Source organism: Plodia interpunctella, chromosome 7 (assembly GCF_027563975.2).
Source record: "Plodia interpunctella isolate USDA-ARS_2022_Savannah chromosome 7, ilPloInte3.2, whole genome shotgun sequence".
Classification (NCBI taxonomy): Eukaryota; Metazoa; Arthropoda; class Insecta; order Lepidoptera; family Pyralidae; genus Plodia; species Plodia interpunctella.
The window spans coordinates 10242127-10269844 of NC_071300.1; the positions used below are offsets into that span (position 1 = coordinate 10242127).

At 34.0% G+C, this 27718-nt stretch overlaps 2 protein-coding genes across 3 annotated transcripts; one reads left to right on the top strand and one right to left on the bottom strand.

The window, feature by feature from the left end:
- The first annotated feature begins 2241 nt into the window (after positions 1 to 2241).
- Positions 2242 to 20338, top strand: LOC128671428 (uncharacterized). Its single transcript, XM_064436066.1, has 22 exons — positions 2242 to 2308; positions 2545 to 2690; positions 3493 to 3567; positions 4929 to 4977; positions 5499 to 5805; positions 6425 to 6608; positions 6868 to 8223; positions 9862 to 10162; positions 10777 to 10886; positions 11218 to 11295; positions 11628 to 11646; positions 11958 to 12273; positions 12419 to 12527; positions 12809 to 13825; positions 14374 to 14494; positions 15561 to 15601; positions 15706 to 15873; positions 16314 to 16431; positions 17380 to 17441; positions 18335 to 19300; positions 19477 to 19607; positions 20135 to 20338. The coding sequence occupies exons 2-22, from the start codon at positions 2551 to 2553 to the stop codon at positions 20230 to 20232; spliced, it is 5766 nt and encodes a 1921-aa protein (XP_064292136.1). The 5' UTR covers positions 2242 to 2308; positions 2545 to 2550; the 3' UTR covers positions 20233 to 20338.
- Positions 20225 to 26418, bottom strand: LOC128671146 (uncharacterized protein DDB_G0290587-like). 2 transcript variants are annotated; one of them, XM_053747376.1, is made up of 10 exons: positions 26301 to 26418; positions 25741 to 25790; positions 25421 to 25465; positions 25246 to 25276; positions 25114 to 25163; positions 24342 to 24380; positions 22706 to 23836; positions 21929 to 22060; positions 20913 to 21040; positions 20225 to 20374 (listed from the first exon to the last, which is right to left on the bottom strand). In XM_053747376.1, the coding sequence occupies exons 1-10, from the start codon at positions 26334 to 26336 to the stop codon at positions 20319 to 20321; spliced, it is 1698 nt and encodes a 565-aa protein (XP_053603351.1). In that variant the 5' UTR covers positions 26337 to 26418; the 3' UTR covers positions 20225 to 20318. The 2 variants fall into 2 exon arrangements, with proteins under 2 accessions (XP_053603351.1, XP_053603352.1); XM_053747377.1 differs by lacking the exon at positions 21929 to 22060.
- Positions 26419 to 27718: the final 1300 nt, after the last annotated feature.

The window sequence follows — 27718 nt, forward strand, 5'->3', positions numbered from 1 at the left end:
TTTGTGTTTGTGTTACATAGGTCTAAGTTCGCGGCGAACAACTAGTATATATCATAAATCAAACAATCAAATAAGTACTTAATCAAGTAAGTACTTGAATCATCTAAGTAAGTATATAACAAGGTTTAACGATTGAAACATATTACTTTAAGCATATCGCATATACAATCCTCCAAATCTATAGGTATTTTTATAGTGGATCCTAGGCTCCAACACTCTGTGGTTAGGGAAGAATCCAGGAGAAAATACTAAAATGAAAGACAGAGAGCTGATTTGTTTATTTGAACGCACTCATATCAGTCTGATATAAGAAATTCTTTCTGTGGTAGCTAATACATGACGAATAAGCATTAGAATAGAATAGAATTGAAATAAGTTTATTCAAAAAACTACAGACACACACACAATAACCAAAAAAGAAAATTAAGATTTAAAAAAAAATACAATTCATCATAAACAGCATTCTAAAAACATCTTTACGGCATTAGACTAAACATCACATTCGTTATTTTTCACTGTCTTGAACAACGCTGTATTTCATGCGCCATACCTATCGCGTGTAGGTTGCATTCGCGCCTCATGTATCAAATCTAGACCTATCACTTAACCCGACAGAGACCAGTGCGTAGTTTATATGAATGCTTTTATTTACCGCAATGTAAAACCAGCAATCCGCCAAGTTCGGCTACCTGGGGAGTTGCCATGAAACATGAAACACGTTGCACGTCATTGCGTCTACACCTTCGCTCTTTTTTTACACGACGCGTACACGATATGGGTTAAAGAGACAACATAGGGACGTTAGTATAATATGCTGCGTTTTTGTATGTTTCATAGTAAGCCTTCCGGCCGGCGTAACATTTATGCACCTTGCCTTTTTGTTTTTGTTTCTTACAAATGTCGTTTCATCGAGTGTCTTATCATGTAATCCTTATGTTTGAAAATGAATATCTTTACATAATGGTTTTGGAGCAATTTGTTTATATTTTGTTCGCACATTCGATTGTCCATAAATATGCAAATGAAATAGATCTTATCTCACCAGCGATGACAACATCGGTTAGCGGAATTAGGAGTCACTTTACTATATCGAAAAACCTTGAAGATTTTTTATATTCATCAATGAGGAAAATATCCATCGGTATTTATGTCACAAGGTAAATACGATATTATGATACGATACAAATGATAAAACTTAATTCACAAAATATTAGTATGAACTTCATATATATATATATATATATATATATATATATATATATATATATATATATATATATATATATATATATATATATATATATATATATATATATATATATATATATATATATATATATATATATATATATATATATATATATAATATATAAACTATAATAAATAGATACAAATAATATATAATATACCTACATACAAATGAATATTACGTAAAATTCCTTCTTTTTTTGATTGTTATAATTTATTTAACTGTATTACAAAAACATGTAAAAGGGACATTTTTTGGGGGTGAGTTTTTTTTTTGATATGGCAATAGTACATGAGGAAATGGCATTTCATTCAAATTCAAAATTCTTTATTTAATTTAGGGTGATATACATCACTTATTGAAAAAATTACTTAAACTAAGTCTACTGCCGGCTTCTAAAGCGCAGGTAAAGAAGAAGCGGCGCAACAAACTTCACCGCAGCCTTTTCTCCAAGGACGTCAATTAACAAATATAGGTCTTATATATATAAAAAAAATTAGGAGGACGAATTTACATCATTATTAAAAATGTCAAAATTTGAATGAATAAATAAAATAAAAGTTGTATTATCATTTGCAGGTACTTTTCGTGGTTAAAACATGGTTATTTTTAAAAGATTTTACTTAACTTATATGACGCTATGTCTCTATGTCTCAGATGGAATCTTGCAACTCAAGTTTGAAGCAGATATCTTCAACCAATTAAGCTGAAATTGTATTCACACGTTTAGTTTGGATGACAATATATTATTATGATAAGTATGCTTTGATTATGCACTCAGAAACGGCTCCAGACGTGGGAACTCCTCAACGGTGCACAGCCATGATTTTGTCACACATTGAATGCAATAAGATCTCTCTGACAACGATTAAAACTTTTTTGTAAAAAACTAATTTACTTGTTGTTCCAGTGGAACAAGTCGTAAATTTTATACGGAACCTTTTATATAAAATGATATTATAAACACATACTCAAGTAATTGACAAACAGACGTTCAGTTCAATAATAGGTCGCAGTGGCAATCTGTGTGTGTTTGCATCAACAGCTCGTGTAGTGGCGGTGAGCCAAGTTTTTGTTATCCAGCCTAGCCTTAGGAGTTGTGCACCATGGCGTGTGGTTCCCCCCTAGAATAGCACCACTATATCCTCTCGTAGATGTCGTACGCAACGACTGTACCCTTGATAGGTAACAATATCATTCCCAGATGGCTGGCTGTCGATTATCATACATAACATTTATACTATAGCCTTTTTTTATACTATGCAGTGTTTGATTTGTATTCTTCTAATTCGTAGGCTACTATGAAAAGCCTGTTAATCCTGTGGGCTATAGCAGCTTGCACCCGTGGCCATGACACCGGTGATGTCCAGATATCGAAATCACTGTCTGTGAAGGGGAGTCCCTCCAGGTACATCTATAAAGGAGGCGAGAATATTGGCAGGTGAGTTCAAATGGCAAATTTCCCAGTCGTTTTGATATCCGTCAATGGACAACGCAAGAATTTAATGATGATTCGACATCAGTGTCAAAACCTATGGAAAACAACGGAGCTGCAGGACGCAACGTAGCAATGGAGTTTGGATCTTACGGCGGGAACAAAAATTGATATAGTGTGTGTGATGAAGCGGTGGCGGTGTTAAGACTAATGGTTAAGACGCCGTGGATCGAAAGGTCCCAGGTTCGAATCCTACTCATGCCACATGAGTTTGTATACCAATCTGACTCATGTATAGTTTGTTTTCATCGTGAGGAAAATCATCGTGAGGAAACCTGCACACTGGTTTATTATTAACTTGTGTGTGAAATGGAGAAGGCAATGGCAAACCACTCCATTACTAATGCCAAGAAAGTTGTTGTGTGTGTTTAATTCCACGTAATGATCACGACCCTCAGCCATGAGGAATACGACTATGAAGAAGAAGAAGAGGAATGTGTAGAATAAATTTAAATACGAGATGATTAAAAAACACGCAGTCTTCTCAGCTGCCAAACAACAATACCATTCTCAAGGAGGATTGAATTCAAGCAGACGCTCGGTTGTAAAATCACAGCTTTATTCTTTACGGTGATCCAAAGCTTCGTGACGTCACAACCCCGTGCCGTATCAATTCTTCCTCTCCTATTTGCTCTCCTAACTGCATTTAAATAACAAAATAGAGATATTGAGTGAAATACAAGCATACAAATGCTCAAAACGCATTTAACGGTGATAATTTTAAAAAAATATAACATTCTTCTTTCAGGTTTTACAATACTAGACAACACAATGTCTCGAAACACACCGAAGTGGATATAGGAGTGTGTTATATAGAAGTTCCGTAAGTACTTGGCAATATTTTATTTCAAACTGGTTTAAGGGCCTGTTTCACAGCTCGCTGATAAAGTATTTGATACGAGTAGCTAACAGATAACATTAAAATCGTGTTGGATAGAGTTGGCGCTATTAAACACTTATCTATCCGTTATTTTATCTGTGGGATTATATGTGATATTTTATCAGAAATTAATGAATTGATGACAGATTTATTGATGTGAAAATGTGAATGGATGTAATTTTCATTTCAGGTCAAAGCATTTAGAAAATAGACGTTCACAGGCATATTTCACGTCATTAAATAAATTGAATAATATTTATCAAAGCTACAAACTACTAGCATTCAGTCTAGTACTAGATACAGTCAAACTACCTTTTTATTAAGTGTCTACTTACTATCATTGTTTGTTTTTGTGTAAAGATTGTATTGATAATATTAAACATACTATGTTACAACACACGAATGCAAATAAATAAAAACTAACTGTGGTGACATCACACTATAGTTCAAATACTAACATAGTACAGTCGACCTCATGTCAAGTTGGAATGGATTGCATTGGTAGGGGCGGGAATAGCTGTAGATTGTACGTAGGCGTATCTACGTACGCTGTAGAAAATAAGCCGATTGATCAACGCGTTTTTGTTATTAATGCTTCTTGCTCCATTTCTAAGAATTAATATTATGGAGATTTTTTTTTTAATTAAAGTACGTATATCTTTCGTTCAATTGGGCGTATAAAAAGTTTGACGTTCTGAAACTAGTAATTAAGAATCATAATTATAAATGAATATGAATTACTATACGTTACTATTAATTTAGAATTTGACGTGAAAACGTGCCTGTGAAGGCCTAATTTCTGAATAAATGATTTGATTTGATTTTTAAGATTAAGTGTCGGTTGCACCGATCAACTTTAACAATAACCTTAATCTGCGCGGCCGCCGCAGATTAATAGGGCGTAGGTTAAACTTAACGTCAAAGTTGACTGGTGCAAATGAGGCTTAACAATAGATATCTTATATTATAAAAGTGAAAGTTTGTGGCGATGTGTATATGTATATTTGTTACCCTTTCACAGATTTTTATGACATTTGGTACACGAGTGGAATATGACCTAGAATAATATATAGGGTACTTTTTATTACGAAATTCCCACGGGAGCGAAGCCCGGGGCGCGGCTAGTAGGTAATATAACTTAATATGACACCAGAGCCACAAATAAAGCTATTGAAGTGGCTTATTTTCGGGAAAAAAAATGATTCGAAAGGTTTTATTTTGTATACTTGCTCTATTTCGTAAAAAGCATAGTAACTTTTTAAACACCAGAAAAAAGGATTCTTTAAGAAAAATATTTCTTACAGAACAGCCGAGTTAGTAAGCGATCCGAAAAATGTGCCACCAGGTAACGGAGTAAGTATTAATATATCTTCGTACATAGATACAATTAATATATAAGTATTTCTTTTATATATGTCTTCGTATCAATGTTACATTTCTTGAAATTCCTGCTATTAGGAATGGTCATTTTCAAAAGTTTCCAACTTTATCTGTTTGTACCAAGTAAAACATTATGGACAGCCAAATAAGACTTAGAAGAAAAAATAAATTCTAAAAAAAAATGATACAAACTGAAAGTTTATTCTAGTGATTTTGTACTCGAGTAAATTCTCGTTTTTCCCCATTCACTAGAGTGATTTGGGAAATGTTAAAGTCCCCCAAACTATACACCAAATTGCAACATTCTACGAAAGTCACATCACATCACTCATATTTGTCAAATAATTTTCACTTCTTCTGGGCCTTGACCTTTCTGTAGTTTCAGTTGTGCGGTTTCTGACTACAGAATAATAATATATTACTGTATATATTGGATTTACTATTAATCCCTGTCATCTATGTGTTCCAGTACTAATAATCCTGCAATTTTTCAGTCAAATCCAGCGGTTTCTCTCATCCGGGCCTGCTGTCATGGCTTCACTAGAAACATCCACGATTACATGGTCTGCGACCCAGTCTGCTCCAAAGGCTGTGTCAATTCCCTCTGCGTAGCCCCAGAGACTTGCCAGTGCTACCCTGATTTTGTCAAAAATGCCAATGGTGTTTGCACAGCGACCTGTCCTATTGGTTGCCAGAACGGACATTGTGTTGGTCGAGCATGTGTCTGCGATTCTGGGTATAAGTTGGATTCAGAAAGCAAATACTGTAAGCCAATCTGTGACAATAACTGCGGTAATATTGGTGAGTATTTTTTGCACCCTTTAATGTACATATATAAATGAAGAAACCGTTGAATCGGCTGCTATAATCACATAAACAGAAATATAACAGATTCTTTATTAGAACCCAGTACGAAATATGCATGGATGTGCACTAATGTGCTGTCAAAATGGTCGTAATCATAACTCCTTGGTCTTTTGAGAAAAGGCTGCGGTGAAGTTTGTTATATCAGCAGTCAGGAATAGACTTAGTTTAAAGACTATAGTAAAGTTAATATTTGATATATATTATCCTAACTTGAATAAAGAATTTTTATTTAAATTTTAATGGACGCCGTGTTGTAAGAACAACTGTGGTAGCTCAGGTATTACATGTGATTATGTAATTAATTATTTATAAACATCTGGCTGTTTGTTGCATGTAGCTTCGCCCCCTGCAGCCTTTGTTTAACCTCCAGTCATTAACTATATCTATTTCAAATTATAAAAACACACAGAAACATAACAGACAGAAATATAGACAGGTTTTCACAATTATAATATTAATACAAACACAGCTAGTAAAATTACACCTAGAATCACATTTACGAGTAAGGTTCACCTACCGCATGTATCCAGCCAATATTCTTGACATTTTCCAGGAAATTGCACGGCACCAAACACCTGTTCCTGCGAGCCAGGGTACCACTCTGCTTCACAAGGATCTTGCAAGCCAGTCTGTCAGTACTGCAAGGACGGGGAAGAATGTACTGCCCCTAACAGATGCAGTTGTCGCAATGGATATATCAAAGACACTCATGGAAAATGTGTACCGTATTGTGCTTCGTAAGTTATGATAAGCTTATTTTTTGAACGACTACTTCAAAATTTAATTCTACCTCTTCAGTAACAGTTTTTTGAGATTATCGAAACTTAAATATTCTTAGTGATACACTTTTTTATCAAAAACATTACCTCAGAAACTATGCTCACTATTTATAAATAAACAAGGACCAGTTAAACAAATTATACCATGTTAATCTAACATGACTTAAATTATAATCTAGTCAGAAATCTGAAGATGATTATCGTATATTTTTTTCAGTTCTTGCCAATCCCATGTTGCTGATCATTCTTCACAGCACAACGATACACCATTTATCGTCGTGCCACTATACGCAGAAAATATTAATCATTCATCATATCCACACACAAATTTAAGCCAGAATCTTAGTCCTTACAACCCGAACTACCCACAAGGTCCGCGTAGTCAATATTCAGGGAATAATAATGAAAACTACTATTCACGTAATCTATCAAATAGATCACATGATCTTTCAGCAGACCAAGATCAGACCAGTCAAATACAACAACGTCCTGATAATAGCTTTCACACCTATCAAAGACCATTGACCTATCCAGAAGGACAAAATTTACAAGGCAAATTGCCAAACAACACTAATCCCGCACCAGGTCAAGAATCAAATCAATATCCGATAAACTTATATCCAGGTTTCCAAAATACACCTGAAAACCTTCATCGTGGTAGAGGAGACATAGAGACTGAAAATGACAAAAAACCTGGTCAAGTTCAAACCAATGGACAAACATCATCAAACAATTCTTTTCATATGAACACATATCCAAATTCAAATATTTATCCATATTACCAAGGATCGGACACTAGAGGCCGTCATCAAAATAATTCTATGGAGTCCATAAATCGATATGAATCAGATTCACATGGTTCTTCCAATCAAGGGTTATATTTTCGACAAGACGACAATAACGCACAACAAGAATTACACGACTTCCGAAATCTGGAAACTATTGATTTGACACAGCACGAATCTAATCAAAGATCATATGATGCATCTCAGCATCATGACCATCAGTACGACAATGAATATACGCAAAGTAATTATGGATATTTCAACCACGATACCCAACTCTCTTTATCTCAACACCAGACCTATCCAGGCTCAAATCAAGATATTCATCATGAAGCATATGATTCTTCTAAACGGGAAATTCAAAACACCGCAAATGAAAGAAAATTTAATTTACATCAGGAACTACATCGAAACTCGAGAAATCATCAAAGAAATTTTGCAAATAGCTCTTCACAACAAGAATCATATATATCTTCAAGACGAGAAATTCAAAATTCCACAAATGTCGGGAATTACGATTCACGATGGGAAACTTACAGTCCAAATCAAAGCCATCCATTGTATTCTATAGAAAATCCAAGACAAACGCCCGAAGTATCTAACCAAGTTGTTAATCGGACTGCAAACAGTTCTCATACGAATGTACAAGGAAACCACACCTTCGATATAGATCAACAAGTAAATATCGTACCAGTATGTTCTAAGCCTTGTATCAACAGTTACTGTGTAGAAGGTAACCAGTGCAGGTGCAAACCTGGATACTTAATGGACAGATCAGACCCAAATACGTAAGTTATTACTTTTTTATAAATAGAATGAATTACCCCTCTCTCCTCGCATGTTAGGTTGTTGTTAGGTCAGTGTAAAAAATACCTTATAACTTTGAAGATTCGGCTGCGATTTTAAGACCTGCCGCCTGCGTCAAGCTGGTAATGTTATTAATGCCTTGTTATGCAAGGTGCTCTTTAGTCGCCTTATACCATCATCCATGGTAGGATATGGAGTGGTATTATTTTAGAGCAGACCAAAGAATCATATTTAGTCCATAAACTTTCTTTTATTTCGCGATAATGTTTTGTTTTTATTTCAAGGTGCAAGCCGTATTGCCCTGGAGGCTGCCCGAACGGAGTATGTTCTGGCCCTCATTTTTGCCTGTGCAATGTTGGCTACTACAAAGACACTAGTGTTAAAGGAATGGCAGTCTGCGTCAAACGAATATAAATGCGAAATATGTCTAGAACGGTTTGTGGTTCATGTGAATTGTGGATCTTGCTTTACTGAGTTGTATTTAGGTTTAATTATTTGTGATGTGATTAAATAATATTAAGTGATAGTTTTCTTTTTTAATCTCTTTTACAGTCTCCCTCTTTTTCTCATAATCGCGTGTTCCCGACCACAAAGGGTTCAAGGTAAAAATGAAAAGTTTATTTACAGCGATTTTACAACTGCCTGGATTAACCCACCTTAGGAAACCTATTGTTGCCTGTCAGCTACCACCAGCTTCTACAACATTCACAGGAGGAACCACATGCTACAAACAAGCAGAAGAAAATAATAGTATTAAAAATTTTCACCACATTCGTTGATTGAAGTCTTTTAAAGGCTGCGCTTTGAAATTCGTCAATATTTTTTTGCCGTCAAGTAATCTTATCTTGTTACTCTAATAGAAGAATAATCTAGAACTGGAAACTGAAAAAAAAACCGTCGTTTCAACAATCGACACTTCAGGAACATCTAAAGGAACTATACCTATTATTTTTTAGATAGTCAGGTGACTTTCCTGACTGAGGGTCTAGATGTCTGATAAAAAGATAGAAGTGGCTAGGTTTTTGCAAGAAATTATTTCAAAATGCTTCACAAGCTTTGCCATCAATACGCAAAGAAGAAGACGCGCAGGCAGTTTACATACAACACTATAATACCTATTATGACAAATATAGTGTATCTCAACTTATTAATTCTGTGAAAAGATAATTAAAAATACATAAATTGGATAGCATTTATCAGCGTCGCAGTAGAAACAAAAACAGAATTTAGGGTCAGTTATAATATTATAAGAACCATTAAGTAATACTGATGTATGTTTGACGAATAATCTATGAACTGATTTTGAGGAAATATGACACAGAGTTATACTAGTCTTTCAGGAGTAACATAGTATAATATTAATTACTACGGATCTCAAGTAAATAAAATATTATTGTTAAAAATAATTTCACGTCAGGTTTAATTACTTTATTTTAATGATAGACTCGGATAGAATTTAGGGCTAGTATAAGTACATTATAAATCTTTTTTTGTTTTGGATTTGTAGTGGATAGCATGCTCCTCTTTATTTAATTATATTTGCATACCTATATTCGGTAAAACGTGTAGGTCTAATTCATTTTGACTATTTGTACTCATGTTTTTGGCAAATAAATGTTTTCTTTCTTTCTCTTTCTATCTTTATTTATTTATTTTATTTCATCGAATTTGGTGAAACATAAACTATATTATATCTATCAGAATTTGTACATATGTTTACGATTTGTTATATGGAACCTTCAGTTTTATATTATCGATATCAAACAATTTAAGTCAACTGTTACTTATACACGAAGATATGAGAAGTCAGATGTCAGTATAAACCTGCACTTGTCAATATCAACATCTTGTAACCGTAACAACGTAAGTGCTAAAATTAAATGCATATTTATGTTACACTCGCTTTTGCTCGTTATTTATGTGCGTGTAATAATATAATTTTTCCCAATTTGTATGAGAATTTCGGAAAATCTCCATTAACCTCAAGGATAATCTAATAGTTTTGGCTGTGCGCTATTTCATACTCTACGGAAGAGTATTACAGAAATTGAAGACTGTTTTTGCCGGCGGCTCCGCCAGCGTGAATTTCATACGGGTCCAGTTATTTTCCGAGATGAATTTCTCTTTCTGTCGCCGGGGGTTAAAAATTAGTAATGTTACAGCTAACAGCTTGGGCGTTGCTAGTACTTAGTAGTCTACTTATTCTAGTGACATCAAATCATTATATCTATCGACAATTGAAAGGCTATTTGGGTCAAGCGATATTTTATTCGAAATTGAGTTATGCATACTAATTTAATAAATAAGGTAATGTTTGTAATTAATAAACTCAAAAACTACTAGGCCGATTTTGATGAAATTTGGCACAGAGATAGGCGAAACTTTCACGAGTAACATAAGCTTACTTTTTATTATGGTTTTAGCCGAGCGAATCCGGGGCGAGCCGCTAGTATTTAATATCTCCAAATATTAATATTGACGCGTTAAAACGTAAAAGAATGGATTGACTCAGCCAATAAACTTTGTATTTTCAGGTCAATATGAAGCGCTTGTTTATTTTGTGGGCTGTATCAGTCTGCGTGCATGGGTATACTCCGGGAAATTCCGTGAAAGGCGGACCTACGTGGTCCACTCCTGAACCTGAGTAAGTTGAGATTTTCAAAAGGTCACGTTAAGTAAGCTAATATTCCCTTGCTGGTCTGGGAGTGAAAGAAAATGTGGAATGTGGTATACTACAAATAGTATGTGTGACATACTACAAATAGTAGTATGTAGTGTGTGACAGAGTACGGCACACGCCCTCAGTATTGTCTCATGTAAACATTGTAATTTGACGATGTGTACCGTTCTATATAGATCACACAGACTACTCAGTCACACACTACATCAAGATCTAGCCCTCGGCATCCTGACGACGATGACGATTTAGTGAAATTATCCATTAAATTGAGATATTAATGCAATTTTTGTTACAGCCCCTACACTAGACCCGAAACCGAGACATTTATTCCCAATAAAGTCGATGAAATAGGCGTGTGTTACACATATATGCCGTGAGTTTTATTGTCATTTTAATTAATTATCTATTAAATTTTACTATTCAATGGCAAAACTTGAAAGTTTAAAGAATTGTTCCAGTAAGGGAAATGAAGTTGATCGCCATCGCTAAAACATCAACATTTTAAACTTAGATAACGAATAGGTACTAAAGATCTTACCGGATTTCCTTCAGGGAAAATCATAATTTTCTGTTGTGATCATTATTTTTTTATTTGAAAATAATTGTTTTATTGTAAATTTTATTTTTCTTCGTTGAGGCGACCATTATAATTGCAACATAAATTACTTTACACATTTTAATAAAGAATTCATTTATTTTTCACAGAAATAAATCAAACGGAGGAGTGAGTATTTCATTATTTTTTATTATTAACAGTATAATTATACTACATATTTAGCAATAGAGGAACAGAATAAAAGTGACGTGTGGTTACGCCCTATAATTTTAAATTGATGTCGTTCGAGGCGACTAAGGGACACAACCTAGGTAACACTAGCATTCCAAAGGAGCATACGTCAGGCAGGCGGCCGGCTATAATATCATGTTCAAAATTTATTTTTTATAAAAAATATAGCATATAGTGTTCCCAAAGAGCGAAGCCAAAAGAAGCCGCCAGTTCTGAATATCTTAAACAATTGAGATATAATTTTCCAGCAACAACCAGAATACAATACAGTTCGTAGTTGCTGTCGTGGGTACACCCCGAACCGCTATGACCCAAACGTCTGCGACCCAATCTGCTCCAAGGGTTGTGTCAACTCTTACTGCGTTGCCCCAGATAAGTGTCAATGTTACCCAGACTACGAAGAGGAATCACCTGGAGTATGTGCCGAGAGGGCCCTCAAATGCCCTCGGGGTTGTCAGAATGGACACTGCTCTAGAGATGAATGTATATGCGATTTTGGATACAAATGGGACTCGGACAGACAACGTTGTGTACCGAAATGTAAATACAATTGCGCTGGACTAGGTAAGACATTTTATCATTTAATTAAAATTTAACTTGCATCAACAGGTCACTATGTTTGTTCGGGTAGTCTTGCAAATTATTTTCGAAGCAGATATCTTCAACCGATTGAGCGATTTTCGACTTGATTCGAGAATTTCCTTCCCAGGTACCTGCACAGCACCAAATACTTGCTCATGTCGTCCCGGCTACCAGTCTACAGCTGAAGGGTCTTGTGAGCGGGACTCTCAGGGAAACTCCAGGCCTCTCTGTCATTCGTAAGCCATTCTACTTTAGGTATTATCATCCAAAAGTTTCAGCATTAACCAAATGCAATGTATCGTTGGCTGTACAAGCTTCAAGATACGACACGCGATCTTTCTGAAGTCTCCAAAGAATTCGTTAATTGCGAATGTTTTTAATAAGATCTCGGAAACATTTCTGGTGTTTTTCCAACAGTGTGTTATTTTTATTTATCAACTTGGAAATTTTCTAAACACATGTCAACACGTTTATAAGACACAAATTTATAATAACTTTAAATTATTTTATTTTTCAGGGCTTGTCCACATAACTCTGTATGCATTGGCCCAAATCTTTGTTCATCGCCAACAACTTCTGTCGAATCTCAAAATTACGTCCGGCCCAATAATGTCCGATCAAATCGAGTAGACAACTACCAGCAACATCTTAGTTATGTCGATCGTGACTCATATTATCAGCAGAACCAGAATCATCAATATACTGATGATCATCAGAATTTGTATAATCCTTATGGCTCCCAATCACAAGACACTTATAATCAAAGATTTAATTATGAATCTCAAGATACTAATAGGCCGCATGAATCTTACGATCACAGAAATCAGGGATATGGAAATCCTGATTCAACACATCAACCTAATGAATATTATAATCAAAAGTCAAACGAATCACAACGTACATATGATTCACAATATAGTCAACACGTAGACCGTGCACAGAGTTCTACAAGTCAATATAATGATGAATATAGAAGGAATCAAAATACACATGACTCGTCACATCAAAGACCATATGATTCTCCGAGACGAGAAACTGAGAGTGTGACTCAAAGAAGTTACAATTCGCATCAGGAATCATACGGAACCAATCAGAGGCCATACTCTTACTATAATTCAATGGGCAATCCTACAACATCTGAAGCAAACAAGCAAATGTATACAAACCAATATAACACTGAATATGGATGGAATCAAAACACAAATCAAGAAAGAAACCAGAATACACATGACTCGTCACATCAAAGACCATATGATTCATCGAGACGAGAAACTGAGAGTGTGACTCAAAGAAATTATAATTCGCATCAGGAATCATACGGAACCAATCAGAGGCCATACTTTTACTATAATTCAATGGATAATCCTTCGACATCTGAAGCGCACAATCAACACGGTTCTCGCTATACTGATCAAGGTTATGATCAGCGAAGCGTTCCGGTGTGTTCAATGTATTGTATTAATGGACATTGTGTGGAAGGAAACCAGTGTAGCTGCAACCCTGGATATATTCCTGATAAGACGAATCCTAGTGTGTAAGTTCACATGTCTTTGAAATCTGTTGTGAAGCTAGCACGAACATTTGCGAGAATATAACTATATCGTCACGTATTGTCATCGACAAAAATTATAATCAAACTGAATAGTCACCATCCTACAAAAAAGGAACTGTTCATTTTCATAAAAAAATTGTCCCTCGTCCTTTTTCCTTTAGCGCTAGTCTAATTTGGGCTATAAATTGTTTTCAGGTACCCATATTTTAAAAAAAATATTGACTTATTATAACTTTAATTCACGTATTATGTAAATTACAAGAGGGTTTAATGTTAAGAGCATTATCTTTGAGGCATACAAAAAGGACTATTTACCCACACTATAACTAAACTTTTTAGTGGATGAGATTCAGAAAATGAAAATCAGAAATGGGATGGAATCTCAAGTTTATAGCCCTTTACATTAATCGACTATTACAGAAGAAGCAGCGTGTTTGTACAGCTAAACGTGGCCTTTGGTTTTCGTGACCCTCGGTGCTGTCTACCCCGTGAGAAATGAAGACATAACGTATCTATATCTCTATTTACAGGTGCCAGCCGGAGTGCCCTGGAGGTTGTGTCAACGGAGTATGCTCCGCACCGAGACTTTGCTTGTGCAACGCTGGCTACTACAAGGACAAGGGTGTCAAAGGGCAAATCTGTGTAAAACGAGCTACATAACGTTTCTAAGAAGTATTTTATTGCTGCAGTGTTTGTAGGATATGAATACTTACTATGTTTTTGTTAATAAACATTAGTTATACAAGCCAGCGATTTTGTTTTTTTTTGACGTGACAACGTCTTAAATTAGGTTGCGGCTGGGAGTCACTTATGAAAAAGTGTAACGCCCGGTAACGTTACGATGAGTCACCGAACGAGAGAGAGGCCCGCCGAATGCCTTGCGTCTCTCTCCCACTCAACTATGATCGGTCTGCCGCGCGCGTAAAAAGACGTTGTCACGTAAAATCTTCGCCCGTAAAACCGACTTTACAGGCAACCATTTTTTTTTTTTTCATTTTTGTTATTTTCTTAACTCGCATCCAAACGTGGATGTTTGAATGTGATCATAAACCATCACTATTTACTATCCCCATATTGTTTGTAAAATGAAAAAATATATTATGCGGAAAATATATATTATGCGGAATGAGTCACCAAAAAAATAAGTTTTAAAAGCAGTATCAGATATTTTTATTGTACGTCGTCATGTGTTGAAGCATAAACGGAAGCTGATAATATTATTATGATGATAAATATTATAGACTGACTATGTACAGAAGGAACGACGGATTTAATGTTAAAAAAATTTAAACTTCATTTATTTCAAGAACATGCTGCAATAAAAACAAATTACATTAAATGTATTATCAAGTCAAATATCATTGTTATGTTACGGACCATGGAATTAATATGTACTCCAACTAATTCCATGTTATGGACACAAATGTAATTCAAATGAAAAACAAACAGTTCTCAAAGAGCGATTGACAGTTTCACCGAAACGCTTTTTTCCTTACAAAGCTGAGAACCTTTCATCAATATTTAATTATTAATAATAATTATGTACAAAATTATAGTACACAATAGATTTCGTTTAGACTTTGAAGTAACAAATATCAGCAGGCCTAACATCAACTTTTACAGGACGATTCCAATACAACTCAGTTCAATTTCGGAATTTAAAATGAATCGCATTCTTACAAAAAAATTAACTCGATTGTAAGAATTTGCACTTCAGATCAGTTTAGGTCGCAAAGTGGATCGCGTTAAGAAAGTATGGTAAGCACCCTGGTACCTTTATAAAGTTGTTTATTTAGAAGATATTTAACGGCAATTCGATTCTGTTTTTAATTACTGATACATTTATCTATGGCACTTTGAAGTTGCGCCTACAATAACCATAGTTCATTTCACAAACAGCATCTGTATTTAAACCGTGGTTTTTTAAAAGGAACTATGGCGTATCTTTTGGAAGTCTGTTTAGTGATTTTCATCGCATCTGTGGTGGAAACTAAAGCTTTAGACAATGGACTATGCCACAGATACGAATGGTAACGTATGATAATATTTATTTGTTTAGGAGTATTTCACTTCTCGTCTTTTTCTTCAATTATTGAAGTGAAAACTTCTTTGGCGGCGTTGTGCACTTTTTGTAATGGATAAAAAATGTTAAACTGGCGTCGAGATACGTGACCGAAATCCTAGATCCATCAGACAATAATGATTTTTTTTTAATGAAAATTATGGATTAATCAATTGTTCTTGTTTACATGTGTGGTATCATAGTTTACAGATACGTTTTTTATGTGTGCACGCCATAGTGCGAATACCTTCCCCCTGCAAAAATTACTTGAAAGATTTGAATAGAAAATAGAGTCAATACCCAATTCCCCGGTAATTTTTCTTTTTCTGGTCTATGCTTCGCAAACATATGAAGAGTAAAAGCATTTTTTCTATTATTTTACAAAGAGTTTGTTTGTATTCGTTTCAGGAAAACTGTTACAAAGGAAGTCTCATCGCCGTATATAGTGCGATATAAAAAGGAAAAATGTTTTTTTAACTGTTATAGGACCAAAACTGAATACCGCACGAGGATTGAACAGCAACGGGTAATGATTCATAGTTACGAGTATAGTGCTTCAAGAAGTCCATCCTCAGCCCGCTAGATTCTCATGCAATGGAAGTACATTTCACCAAATTTCTCCTTTTTTTATAGAAGGTTTAATACGATTTCTTGATTTACGAAAAATCACAATTGAAAGAGTTTAGTTCAATGCATCATCCATCGATTTTCCTACTGTATATTTGCTTGAAATCATCGAAAAAAAATTGAGAAAATTGATGATATACTTCGATTGCGTGAGAATCGGGCCCCCTGATCACTGTCCCGGGGCTTACTTGTTGAAATTCTACGAATATACGCTTCGGATTTAGTCAACATTCCAATTTTGTGAATAAGCCAGTAGGTATGATTTTTTTAAGCCGGACCCTCAGTTCATATAAATAATTATAGACTAGGTATAGCTCAAGACTTCGCGTTCGCTGAAATTTCAGGATTTTGGATAATCTTGAATGTGACGACTATCATAAACAATTCATACCGATAATTCCGTAGATAAGCGAACTTGCTTAAAAACAAGTTTACAGTTTATATTTTATTAAAGACTAGTTGTTGCTTGAGGTTCCGCCTGCGCTAGCCTATTTTTTTACCTCTTGGTCATTAAATAAAACTAAATGAAATTTCATTAAAATTTAGTCGTTTAACCGTTTAGTCGTGAAAGCGTGACAGAGACACTTTCGTATTTATAATATTAGTATAGATTTTTAGCAACAAATTAATAATAAATTGGAATGTGCTGGCTAATGCTAAGTTCTAGGAGTATAAAAAGTAGCCACAGCTGGTGACAGGAAACGTATAAGTTAACTAAGCAGAATCGAGACACAACACAATAGATAAATAATTGTTTGGCGCATTTGCACAGGTTCGTAAGTTTAAGGTTAAGGTTCAAGTTCGTAAACATAGTTTAAATGAGTTGTTGGTTCACATTTTTTTTCAGGTTCTATATAAGAAAGTTGAATGCTGCAAAGGGTATATGCAAAATGGAACAACAGAGTTGGAGTAAGTATAGAGATATATTACGAATATATCTTCAAAATATGCAGAGATCGGGGACAAAGCTAAAACCAAAGTCCTAGTTTCGGTATCATATAGGGCCGCGCATGTCGGGTTTGTCAAGAAACAACACAGAGATATTTTTAAGTGTCCGTGAGAAAATCAACCTAATTATCCGGGACAGAGATGGGCCTGGTCAAAACATTTCAAATCCTCTCCACCCTGATAGGTTTAGACTCGGGTAGGTATTTCAGAAATTCTCTGAAACGCCTCCCTATTTTAGGATTGAATCTTTCTGGGAAAATATTGGGAGCAAAAGCATCTCCCTCTGGAGCACATTATTTGTCCGGCGTCAGAATTGTAGGTAATAATTGCCTATGAGACAACAAAAATCTTCTGAGCGCATTTAGTGGGGATCCCTTTTTTGGCATATTTTTTTTATCCTAATATAATTTTGCATAACGAGTTAGGTTAGAGATTTATATATTTTTTTTATATATTAGAGTTATATATTTTTTTGACATAATGATATTTTGACATACATGTTTTTTGGCATACCTTTTCAATAAGCATAATTATAGTTTAGACTAATGAATGTATTTTACCATAACTTTAATTTGCATAAAGCTATAGTGTAGCAGTAGGTTAGGGTGCGCCGGCCGCCAATATGCTTTAGAATATTATGCTTAAAAATGTTATGCTTAAGCTACTATAAGCACAATTTTTTTACGCATACCTGCGTATGCGTAAAAAAATTGTGCCTAAAACATTATGCCAAATTAATATTGAGCATAACTGTTATTATGATAAGTAAAAGTGTGCCATGATAAATTATGACATAAAATTGTATGCATAAAAATAGGGACGATCAAAATTAATTCCCTGTTTAATTATTACAGCTCGCGTATGGAAGAAATTCTAAAATGCGATCCAATATGCGAACCCCCTTGCGGAGAGCGAGTTTGCGTCTCCCCTAACACATGCGTATGTCCTGCTGGATATACATTTAACAATGAAACCTGCGTGGCTGTGTGTTCAGAGCCTTGCGTCTACGGCGCTTGCATAAAACCTGACACATGTGGATGCTATCCTGGATACACGATGATAGATGGCAATGAATGTACTCCAATTTGCTCAAAAAGCTGTCGAAATGGAATCTGCATCGGCCCAGACGTCTGCCAATGCGGAGATGGATGGGAATTAATTAATGAAAATATATGTATGCCAATATGTACCGTTCCATGTAACAATGGAACATGTGTCGCTCCTGATACATGCGAATGTGAAATAGGATATAAATTTGAAAATGGTACATGTATGCCGCTTTGTTCTGAACCTTGTAACAATGGTATATGTGTGGAACCTGAAATCTGTGAATGTCTTCCTGGATACTGGATGACAGACGACAATAAATGTAAAGCTGTCTGCTCCAAAGGGTGTCAAAACGGAAATTGCATCAGTCCAGATTTCTGCCAGTGCGATGACGGATTTGAATTAATCAAATCTACATGCATGCCGAAATGTGAATCTTGCTACAATGGAACATGTGTAACACCTAATAATTGCAAATGTAATGAAGGTTATGGCATGAAAGATGGACGCTGTCAACCCGTTTGCTCTGAGACGTGTTATGATGGATATTGTGTCGATATGTGTAATAAGGAAGAACAGAATCTTACAACCACAATCATTTACAATACTGATTTGATTAGTAGAGAGAGAACTGATGAAGGAATTTCTGTAGATAATCTACCTCGTGGTAATTTCACTGATTGGGATGAGAACACTGATGTAGATGAAAACATTGGTGATTTTAAATCAATAACTAATTCGACCAATGTAAACTCTGAATCATTTGTAGAAATGTAAGTTCTTAATTTTATTCCATAAGCTGCCTATTAAATAATAGCAGTAGTATGTTCCACCTATATGGCAATTTGGTTTAGAAAATTGTTTATTCGAATGTCGTCATTATATTTATATTTTTTGGATCCACAAAATGTACCTTTTAACTATATTTATTATTTTATCATATTTTTAGATCATCTTTAAATTGGATATATTATTTCGTGATTCCTGCTGTGGCTCTAATGACAATAATCACAGCGATTTTGATTTGGAAAAGGAAATCTATAGTAGAACATTGCACAGGTGGGAGCTACATTGTGGCAGGTAGTAAGCTACTTTATTTCACTCTAGCTTTTACCCCCGGCTCCGCTTGCATTAATTTATTTTGTCCGCAACAGTTAGTAGCCTATGTCCTTTGCGTTTATAATATTTGTTGGAATGAAACGTCAAAGAGGAATATTTAAATTATAAAATTATAAAAGAAATATTTCTACAATTCATAGTTAGATCTCATAGATTTTTTCTTTTATCTATGGTAGATCTACTCGACGAAATAAAAACTGCAAGTAATTTAGTTCGTTTGTTCAATCAAATGATTGAACAAACGAACGAAATTGAAAGTATGGAAGTATTGTTATGGATAAATATCCATAACAATACTTCCATACTTTCAGAGAAAGAATACTTGAATTTTCCCTTGGCATCATAGCCATTTTATATCAAAATCATTATAATTATCACTAAATCACTAATCACCACTCAAAGGTCCAAGCAACGAACAACAGGAAATCCATTATTATTAACTGTTAATAATACTTACTACTTACGTACTTAATTGTTATTTATTACAGGAGATAAAAATACTTCATCGAAAGATGACAATATACCAGACATAAAATTCTCTGCTATAATGGAAAAGAAAGCTAAGAAGGATACCAATGGTTATTAAATGAAAATATATTTACTTTACTAAAATCAATTGTAAGTGTTATCAAATTGCGATCTCTGTAAAATAATTTCATAATATTGTATTTATTAAATGGAATTATCTCCGAGTTCGATGTTTTCATTACGCGCGTTTCGAGGCAAAACTGAAAAAAAAAGAATATTAATAAATTCAGTTAAACTTAAAAATTATTCAACATAGTATGATATAACATCGCTTATTGACGTTCAAAATGTACTGAAAACTAAGATTACTGCTAACTTCCACAGAGCAGGTAAAGAAGAAGAGGCACTACCAATTTCACCACAGCCTTTTCTTCAAAGACGTCAATTAACAAATGAAGATATATTACAATGTACAATATATGTAATTTTATAAATTCGATTAATTAAATTCGTTAAATTATTATTAATTTTCAAAAGGTACGAAATGTACCTACGTAATTATGATGCAAATTTAATTAATCTTGTTATGAACCAGGCATGGGTCAAGCATTCTTGTTGTTAAGATTACATATCAATACATAGTATAAAACTCTCTATGTATGCTTGAGATCTTCAAAACTAAGAAGTTAAGAATTCAGAATATTAGGTTATTATAATAGCGAATACAGTTCTCAACTAAAGACGATCTTACTTTACCAACCGATGCCCGGGGACAAACAATTTATCTTTACTGCTCACCATACTCTCCTTTGTGTTTCCGATAAAGGACTTTGCTAGTCCATATCACGATCATAGCCAGGAGGATCGACACAAACAAAATTACAATTACTATCCGACGCTCGTCTACTGATTTTGGGTCGTGTTTGCTGAAAAAAAAAGACAGATTTATTCATATTCAACTATGTTAATAACATTTTTATTATTGTCCCGGGATTAAAAAAGGTCGGATATATCTCAAAACACAGTAAGTTCTACGACAACTTTGACCCTAGGGTCTACAACGAAATATATTACACGTAGCACGTTACTAACATCCACATCATAGATAAAAATATTATAATAAGGGTAAATTTCTTTTATCTATGATCCAAATGCATCTATTTTTCCCATATCACACGATATCGGACAAAGAGACAGCATGTGTATGTGCGCGTGCATCACGCGTCGTGTTAAAAAAAGAAAGAATTTGCTTTGGTATCATGGTAGCACCATAATTTTGCAAACTATTTTGGAATTTCGTTGAAGCCTTCCGAATTATTTTACATGGTTTTACAGATTTTTAGAGATTAATGTTTGTTTGTTTGTAAACTCTTTATTGCACGAAGAAAACACATACAAAGAAAGCAGTGAAATAAAGAAAGAACGCGTACAAAGGCGGACTTATCCCAGAAAGGGATTTCTTCCAGTCAACCAAGTATTTGAAAGGAAAAAATTCAACACACAAAGTAAGATAGCGTAAGATAAACGTGCAAAGTGAAGAAAAAAGAAATACACGAAACATCATGTAACAACAAGCAATGAAAACTTAAATAAGTATACTTTATTAAAACTACACCCAATAAGTACAAAAACAAAATAATAAAAATATAATAAAACCATATATAAATATTAATAATAGAATATTAATATTACATAATAGAATATTAATATTACATAATAGAATATTAATAATAGAATATTAATATTACATAATAGAATATTAATATTAATAATAGAATATTAATATTACATAATAGAATATTTTTAGTACATACTATATCATTCTTCCATTGGCGATGGTGCTACTTGACTCTTTTGCTTCATCTGTATCATCATTATCACCGTCCTCGTCATCATAGTCATCATCATCAGTAATATTTGTCGACTCCGTGGCATTGTTTGTTAAACTACAAATATATAAGTTAATAATATATTAAGTTTTATAAGTGTTAATAAAATATTAAGTTTGTTAAACTATAAATATATTTGTTAATTGACGTCCTTGGAGAAAAGGCTGCGGTGAAGTTTGTTGCGCCGCTTCTTCTTCACTTGCGCTTTGGAAGCCGGCAGTAGACTTAGTTTAAGTAATTTTTTTGACGTCAATAAGTGATGTATATCATCCTAAATTGAATAAAGAATTTTGAATTTGAATTTGAATTTATACTGTAAAAATATCAGAATATGTACACGCAACAACAACAAATCGAACTAGCTAAATTTCGTCGCCATTTTCTTTCTATTACAAGTTACACATAAATGTAAACCTAACCCCCTGTTTATGCTTCTGTGTACATAATGTTAATCAACTTTATATTTTTAAACGAGAAGCTAATTATTAATTCATTCAAATACCATGTTGATTTTAATATCTAAAAGTGCCTCCAAGAATCAATTTAATTGAATTGACTTACCACGCGTCCCCACTGAATTAGATTTCGGGAACAACCAGTGCATTTTTCACTTATTAATATAATACTTTTATTATATCCCATTTTAATTAATAATATCAATATTAGCATAACTTTTAAGTAGAAAAATGAAGTACAACTTACAGGTAATCAATTGTTAGATCTACATCATGATCAGACTCAGTAATAGTATTATTTTCGTAAACTGTTACAATATATTCAATAACTGGAGTTACAGTTGCTTTATTTCCAATAGTAGCATCATATTTACTTTTTGTAACTTCTTGTACATTGGATTCAATTTTTGTAGTTGGATCAATAGAAATTGTTGTTGATGTGACATTTTCCATGATATCTTTATTTTTAGAGTTGATAGGGTTGACACTTGTTTTATCGATCATATCTATAGGAAGCACTAAAATAGATTCGGTATTTAATGTTTCAAACAATAATTTTATTGTTGATGTTTCCTTATCATAATATCCTGTTGAACTTTTTGAGTCACTATCTTCTGAAATTGCAACTTCCTTTTTTGAGATCTCTGTAGTAGATTCAAGTTTGATTTCATTTGTGATGTTAGTATCTATTTTTAGAGTTATTAACTCTGTCACATTTTCAATTAAAAACTTCGGTTTTGTATTTGTTGTTCTTTCCATTGGCCTAGTCGATGACTCACTATGAGGTAATATTGTAGATATTGTAAAATTTTTGGATATTGGAGAAATTTCTGGCGGAAAAGTAATATGTCTTGATGCACTATCACTTTCAATATTCATCGATTCTGTCACGTTTTCAACTACTTTGAGTTTCATGCCTAACGATTTTTCCATACGTGTGGTAATTGTCTCACCAACAGTTGTTGTTACAGTATCAGAAGGAAAAATATCTGGTATTGCCGTACCATTTTTATTTTTGGTTGCATTCTCACTTGCTAATTCAAGAGCGGGAGTTATTGATTCTGTCGCATTTTGAACAATGAACGAAATATCGACAATTTTGTATGGAGTAGTTTCTTTACTCTTGTCCGTTGGCTCCGATTCAATCATTTTGTTTGTTGTATTCGTTGTAATATATAATAAAGGTATAATAGCTGGTTTAATTTCGGAGTCAGTTATATTTTTATCTTCAGAAGTTTCATAATTTATAGTCGATTTTGTTTCTATTTTAAAAGGTTTCGAACCATTTTTTAGCTTAGAAGACTCCTCAGGTCCTCTAACAACTAAAATTTCAGCCGCTGTTGAGTTTGCTTTGGAAGTATCTTCATTTCGGTGATATCTTAAATATAAGGAAACCTTGTATTAAAAAGCCACAACAATTCAAGAGCATATTATAATCAACTTATTGCGCCACAAGCACAAAAGCATGGCCAACAGAGCTTGCAATTGATGTTTTGGAATACTACGGATAGATGGCGCGTATGGTTGAACAGACAACACTGCACCGCGATGTCGATACTCGCAAGGATGCAATAACCTCCGACATTCCACCGACCGGAGACGCGATCGCCATACATAACAAGAAAAGATCTTCCATTTATGGTAGCGTAATTTTATGGTCTTAATGTAATTATTTGTTTGTTTCCTTAGTGTTAGATGCACTGCTGTTTTCAGTGTCATTATTTATTTTACTAGAAAATTTCCTTGAGATGCGTCCAATAGATTTTCGAGTGATTAAAGAAGAAGAAGAACATAATCCAAACCTTCGCAATTATGAGTTTTATAGGATAATAATATGGATATGTATGGCCCGTCACTAGCATTAATCTTTATGACATACTTACCCAATATAAGGACAAAATGCTTCCAATACTTCTCCTAACCTAAAAATAAAACATTTGCAATATGATAGATTTTTTTGTAATAAGTATTTCATTTGTAATTATACATTGTTGTACGAAGAAGAGATATATATTCCAAGAATATATTTTATATACACAACAATCTACCTATATAGTTAACTGGTGATAGGTTGAGAAGACCAGGAAGGCTACCATGAAACATGAAACACGTAGCTCGCCATTGCGTCAATGCGTTCTCTCTCTTTTTACACGATGCGTACCCGATATGGGGAAAAGAGAGAAAACGAGATAGCATTTTGACGTTAGTACATGTTACGTGTGGGTGTGTTTCGTGGCAGGCCTTCTGACGTACCTACATAGAATTAAACCTACTGTAATTACTTTCAAATCAAACCCTTTATCTAGTGTGGCATATATGTTAAGTTATTTTTTTTTTGAGTTTTCGCTATTATTCATACTAATCCGTATTTACTAATACTACAAACGTGAAAGTCGGTTACGCTTTGACGGCTAAACCGCTGGATCAATTTTGAAGAAATTTGGTGTGTATGTAGTTAAAAGCCCCCGTCCAAACCTTTTTTTTTCACAATGGATGTGAAAGTTTGCGTGAAAATCGTGTCTGCTCCGTTAAATTCACGTAGGCGAAGCCGCGATAAACAGATAGTGTAAAATAAATTGATAAAAATGTGATGATGGCATCATCATAAAATATAACCAATTTTATATTATGTACGTAAAATTTATAGGTACTTACGAATTTACTTCCCGACTTGTAGTCGCGATAGATGTTGTGAATATATCTTCCTGAAACAAATGTTGAGTACAATTGAAAAAAGTTGTACAGAAAAATCCAAAATAATCGTTTAATTAATTGTTAGATGGGTACCTCGGTTCCTATTGGATCGCCTATCTTGTATCTGAAATGAAAAATAACGATCTTGTATCTGAAATGATAAATAACGTAAAAAGTGACCTTTTTGATAAAGTTGGTTATGAAAAAAAAAATATGAACAGACAAAATGTAATTTTCATTAACAACTTCTACTAAATTTTGTACTCACCCACAACTTTCACACGCTTTGTCAAAGTTCACGATTGTCACCGATCTGTAAAAAAAAGTATAGGTCCACTAATATTACAAATGTAATGTAGCCTACGTTTGAACGAGAGTCTTTAACTACATGCATACCAGATTTCATCACAATCGGTACAGCGGTTTAGCCGTGGTATGGTAGCGGAAGAAACAAACAGACAGAAAAATTATTGAAAATTTGGTTTTGGCTTCTATTACATAGTCTCATAATTATTTTCCTATATACAGTCACTGTTCACTAATAGTTCATACATGTGTAAATTTAAATGCTTAGACATTTCTACTTACCCATTCAATAGCACTACTTCAAAAGATAGTACTTCTCTAAAGAACATGATCTGAAAAATACATAATTATACCTTTTAGATTTCATAAAAAAATATTCTCCTTTACTAATACAAAAGTATGCAAAATCATGAGTATACATAACATCACAATATACATTTATGCATGAAGTTTGCCATTTTAATTATTATTATTTACTTGGAATAATAAAGTTTAATATTACAAACAGAGAGATATTTAAAGAAATCCTAACTCAACTTTTGTTGAAACAAGTTGATACAAATTCAAATTCTAATCATTTATTCAGAAATTAGACCTTCACAGGCACTTTTTCTCGTCAATCTTTATATATTATGATACTGTGGAAATTCATGCTTATCATAATAATACATCATAATGGAAACTGAAGCGACGAGGGAAATATCAACTCTGAATGACAACTGGAAGTAGGAGAAATCTAACTTAACTTGCAAGATTTGATTACAGACAGACAAGTAAACATCGGGACAGGTGAAACTAAATAAAAGCTTCATAAAAATAAAAATATTTTCTAAAATACTTACAAACATTATACATAATGAAATAGCTGGACATAACATTTTGCGATACACGACACAACGTCACTCATTAAAATAATCATTGCATTTGAATGTTGTTAATTAAGAGTAAATCTAACATTTATGGTGAGTTTTATCAATATGATGAAGGGTAACACTCGCCTATTTTTTACTGAAAAACTAATATGTATGATAAGCTGCGATAATCTTGTGCTGCGGTCATAAATATGAGATAATTTTGAAAAAATCCAGACCAACTTTTTGACGTGACTCCCCAAAAAGTAGTCTAATTTTCAGGGTTCATGTGCGTATACATGTGAGTTCTTTATGTTTTATCAGTAAATTATGTGTGTATCATTAGATTGCTTACATTATTACGGGTAACGTGGCAAGTTTTGCCGTATTTGTGTTAAAAAACTACGAAAACATTGATAAATGTAACTAATTCAAAGCGGTGGTGGTGTAATGGTTAAGACGCCCGCCTGTGGATCGAAAGGTCCCAGGTTCGAATCCTACTCGTGCCACATGAGTTTGTATACCAATCTGACTCATGTATAGATGTTTTCATTGTCCACCACTTGCTTCCGGTTAAGGAAAACATCGTGAGGAAACCTGCACACTGGTTGATTATTATTAACTGTGTGTGAAATGGAGAAGGCAATGGCAAACCACTCCATCAATAATGCCAAGAAAGTTGTTGTGTGTGTTTCATTCCACGTAATGACCACGACCCTCAGCCATGAGGAATACGACTATGAAGAAAGAACTAATTCAATAGTAGTCCAACAATTACACGACAATATTAATATAGAGGATAATATATTTCGCCCGAAATGACTTGTTCATATTCAAGGTGCACTGCCATTATAATACAATAAATAATTATAACAATTACATTAATGTATTTAGAGAGTTTAACGACGAACATAGGGTCATTAATCCCGGAAAAAACTGTTTCTGGAAATTTCACGGGGGCGGAACGTCGATATAAAGTCTATGACCGGTACAAATAGATTCGGGGCTTAAACGTTAATAACTTTTTTTTATTCACAAAAGTAAAAAGTACAATAATTGACAGAATTATTTTAGCAGTTAGATTTACAATTTATAAGTTGGACTGTGTGGACTCTGCACTAAGCGATGCTTGTGTCGCAGAAGTTAATAAAAAAAACTACAGGCCCATTGCATTCCTTCTCATCAGAGTTATAATAATAAATAAATATATTAGGACAAATCACACAGATTGAGCTAGCCCCAAAGTAAGTTCGAGACTTGTGTTATGGGATACTAACTCAACGATACTATATTTTATAAATAGATACATATATAAATAAACATCCAAGACCCGGGCCAATCAGAAAAAGATCATTTTCCATCATGACCCGACCGGGGATCGAACCCGGGACCTCTCGGTTCAGTGGCAA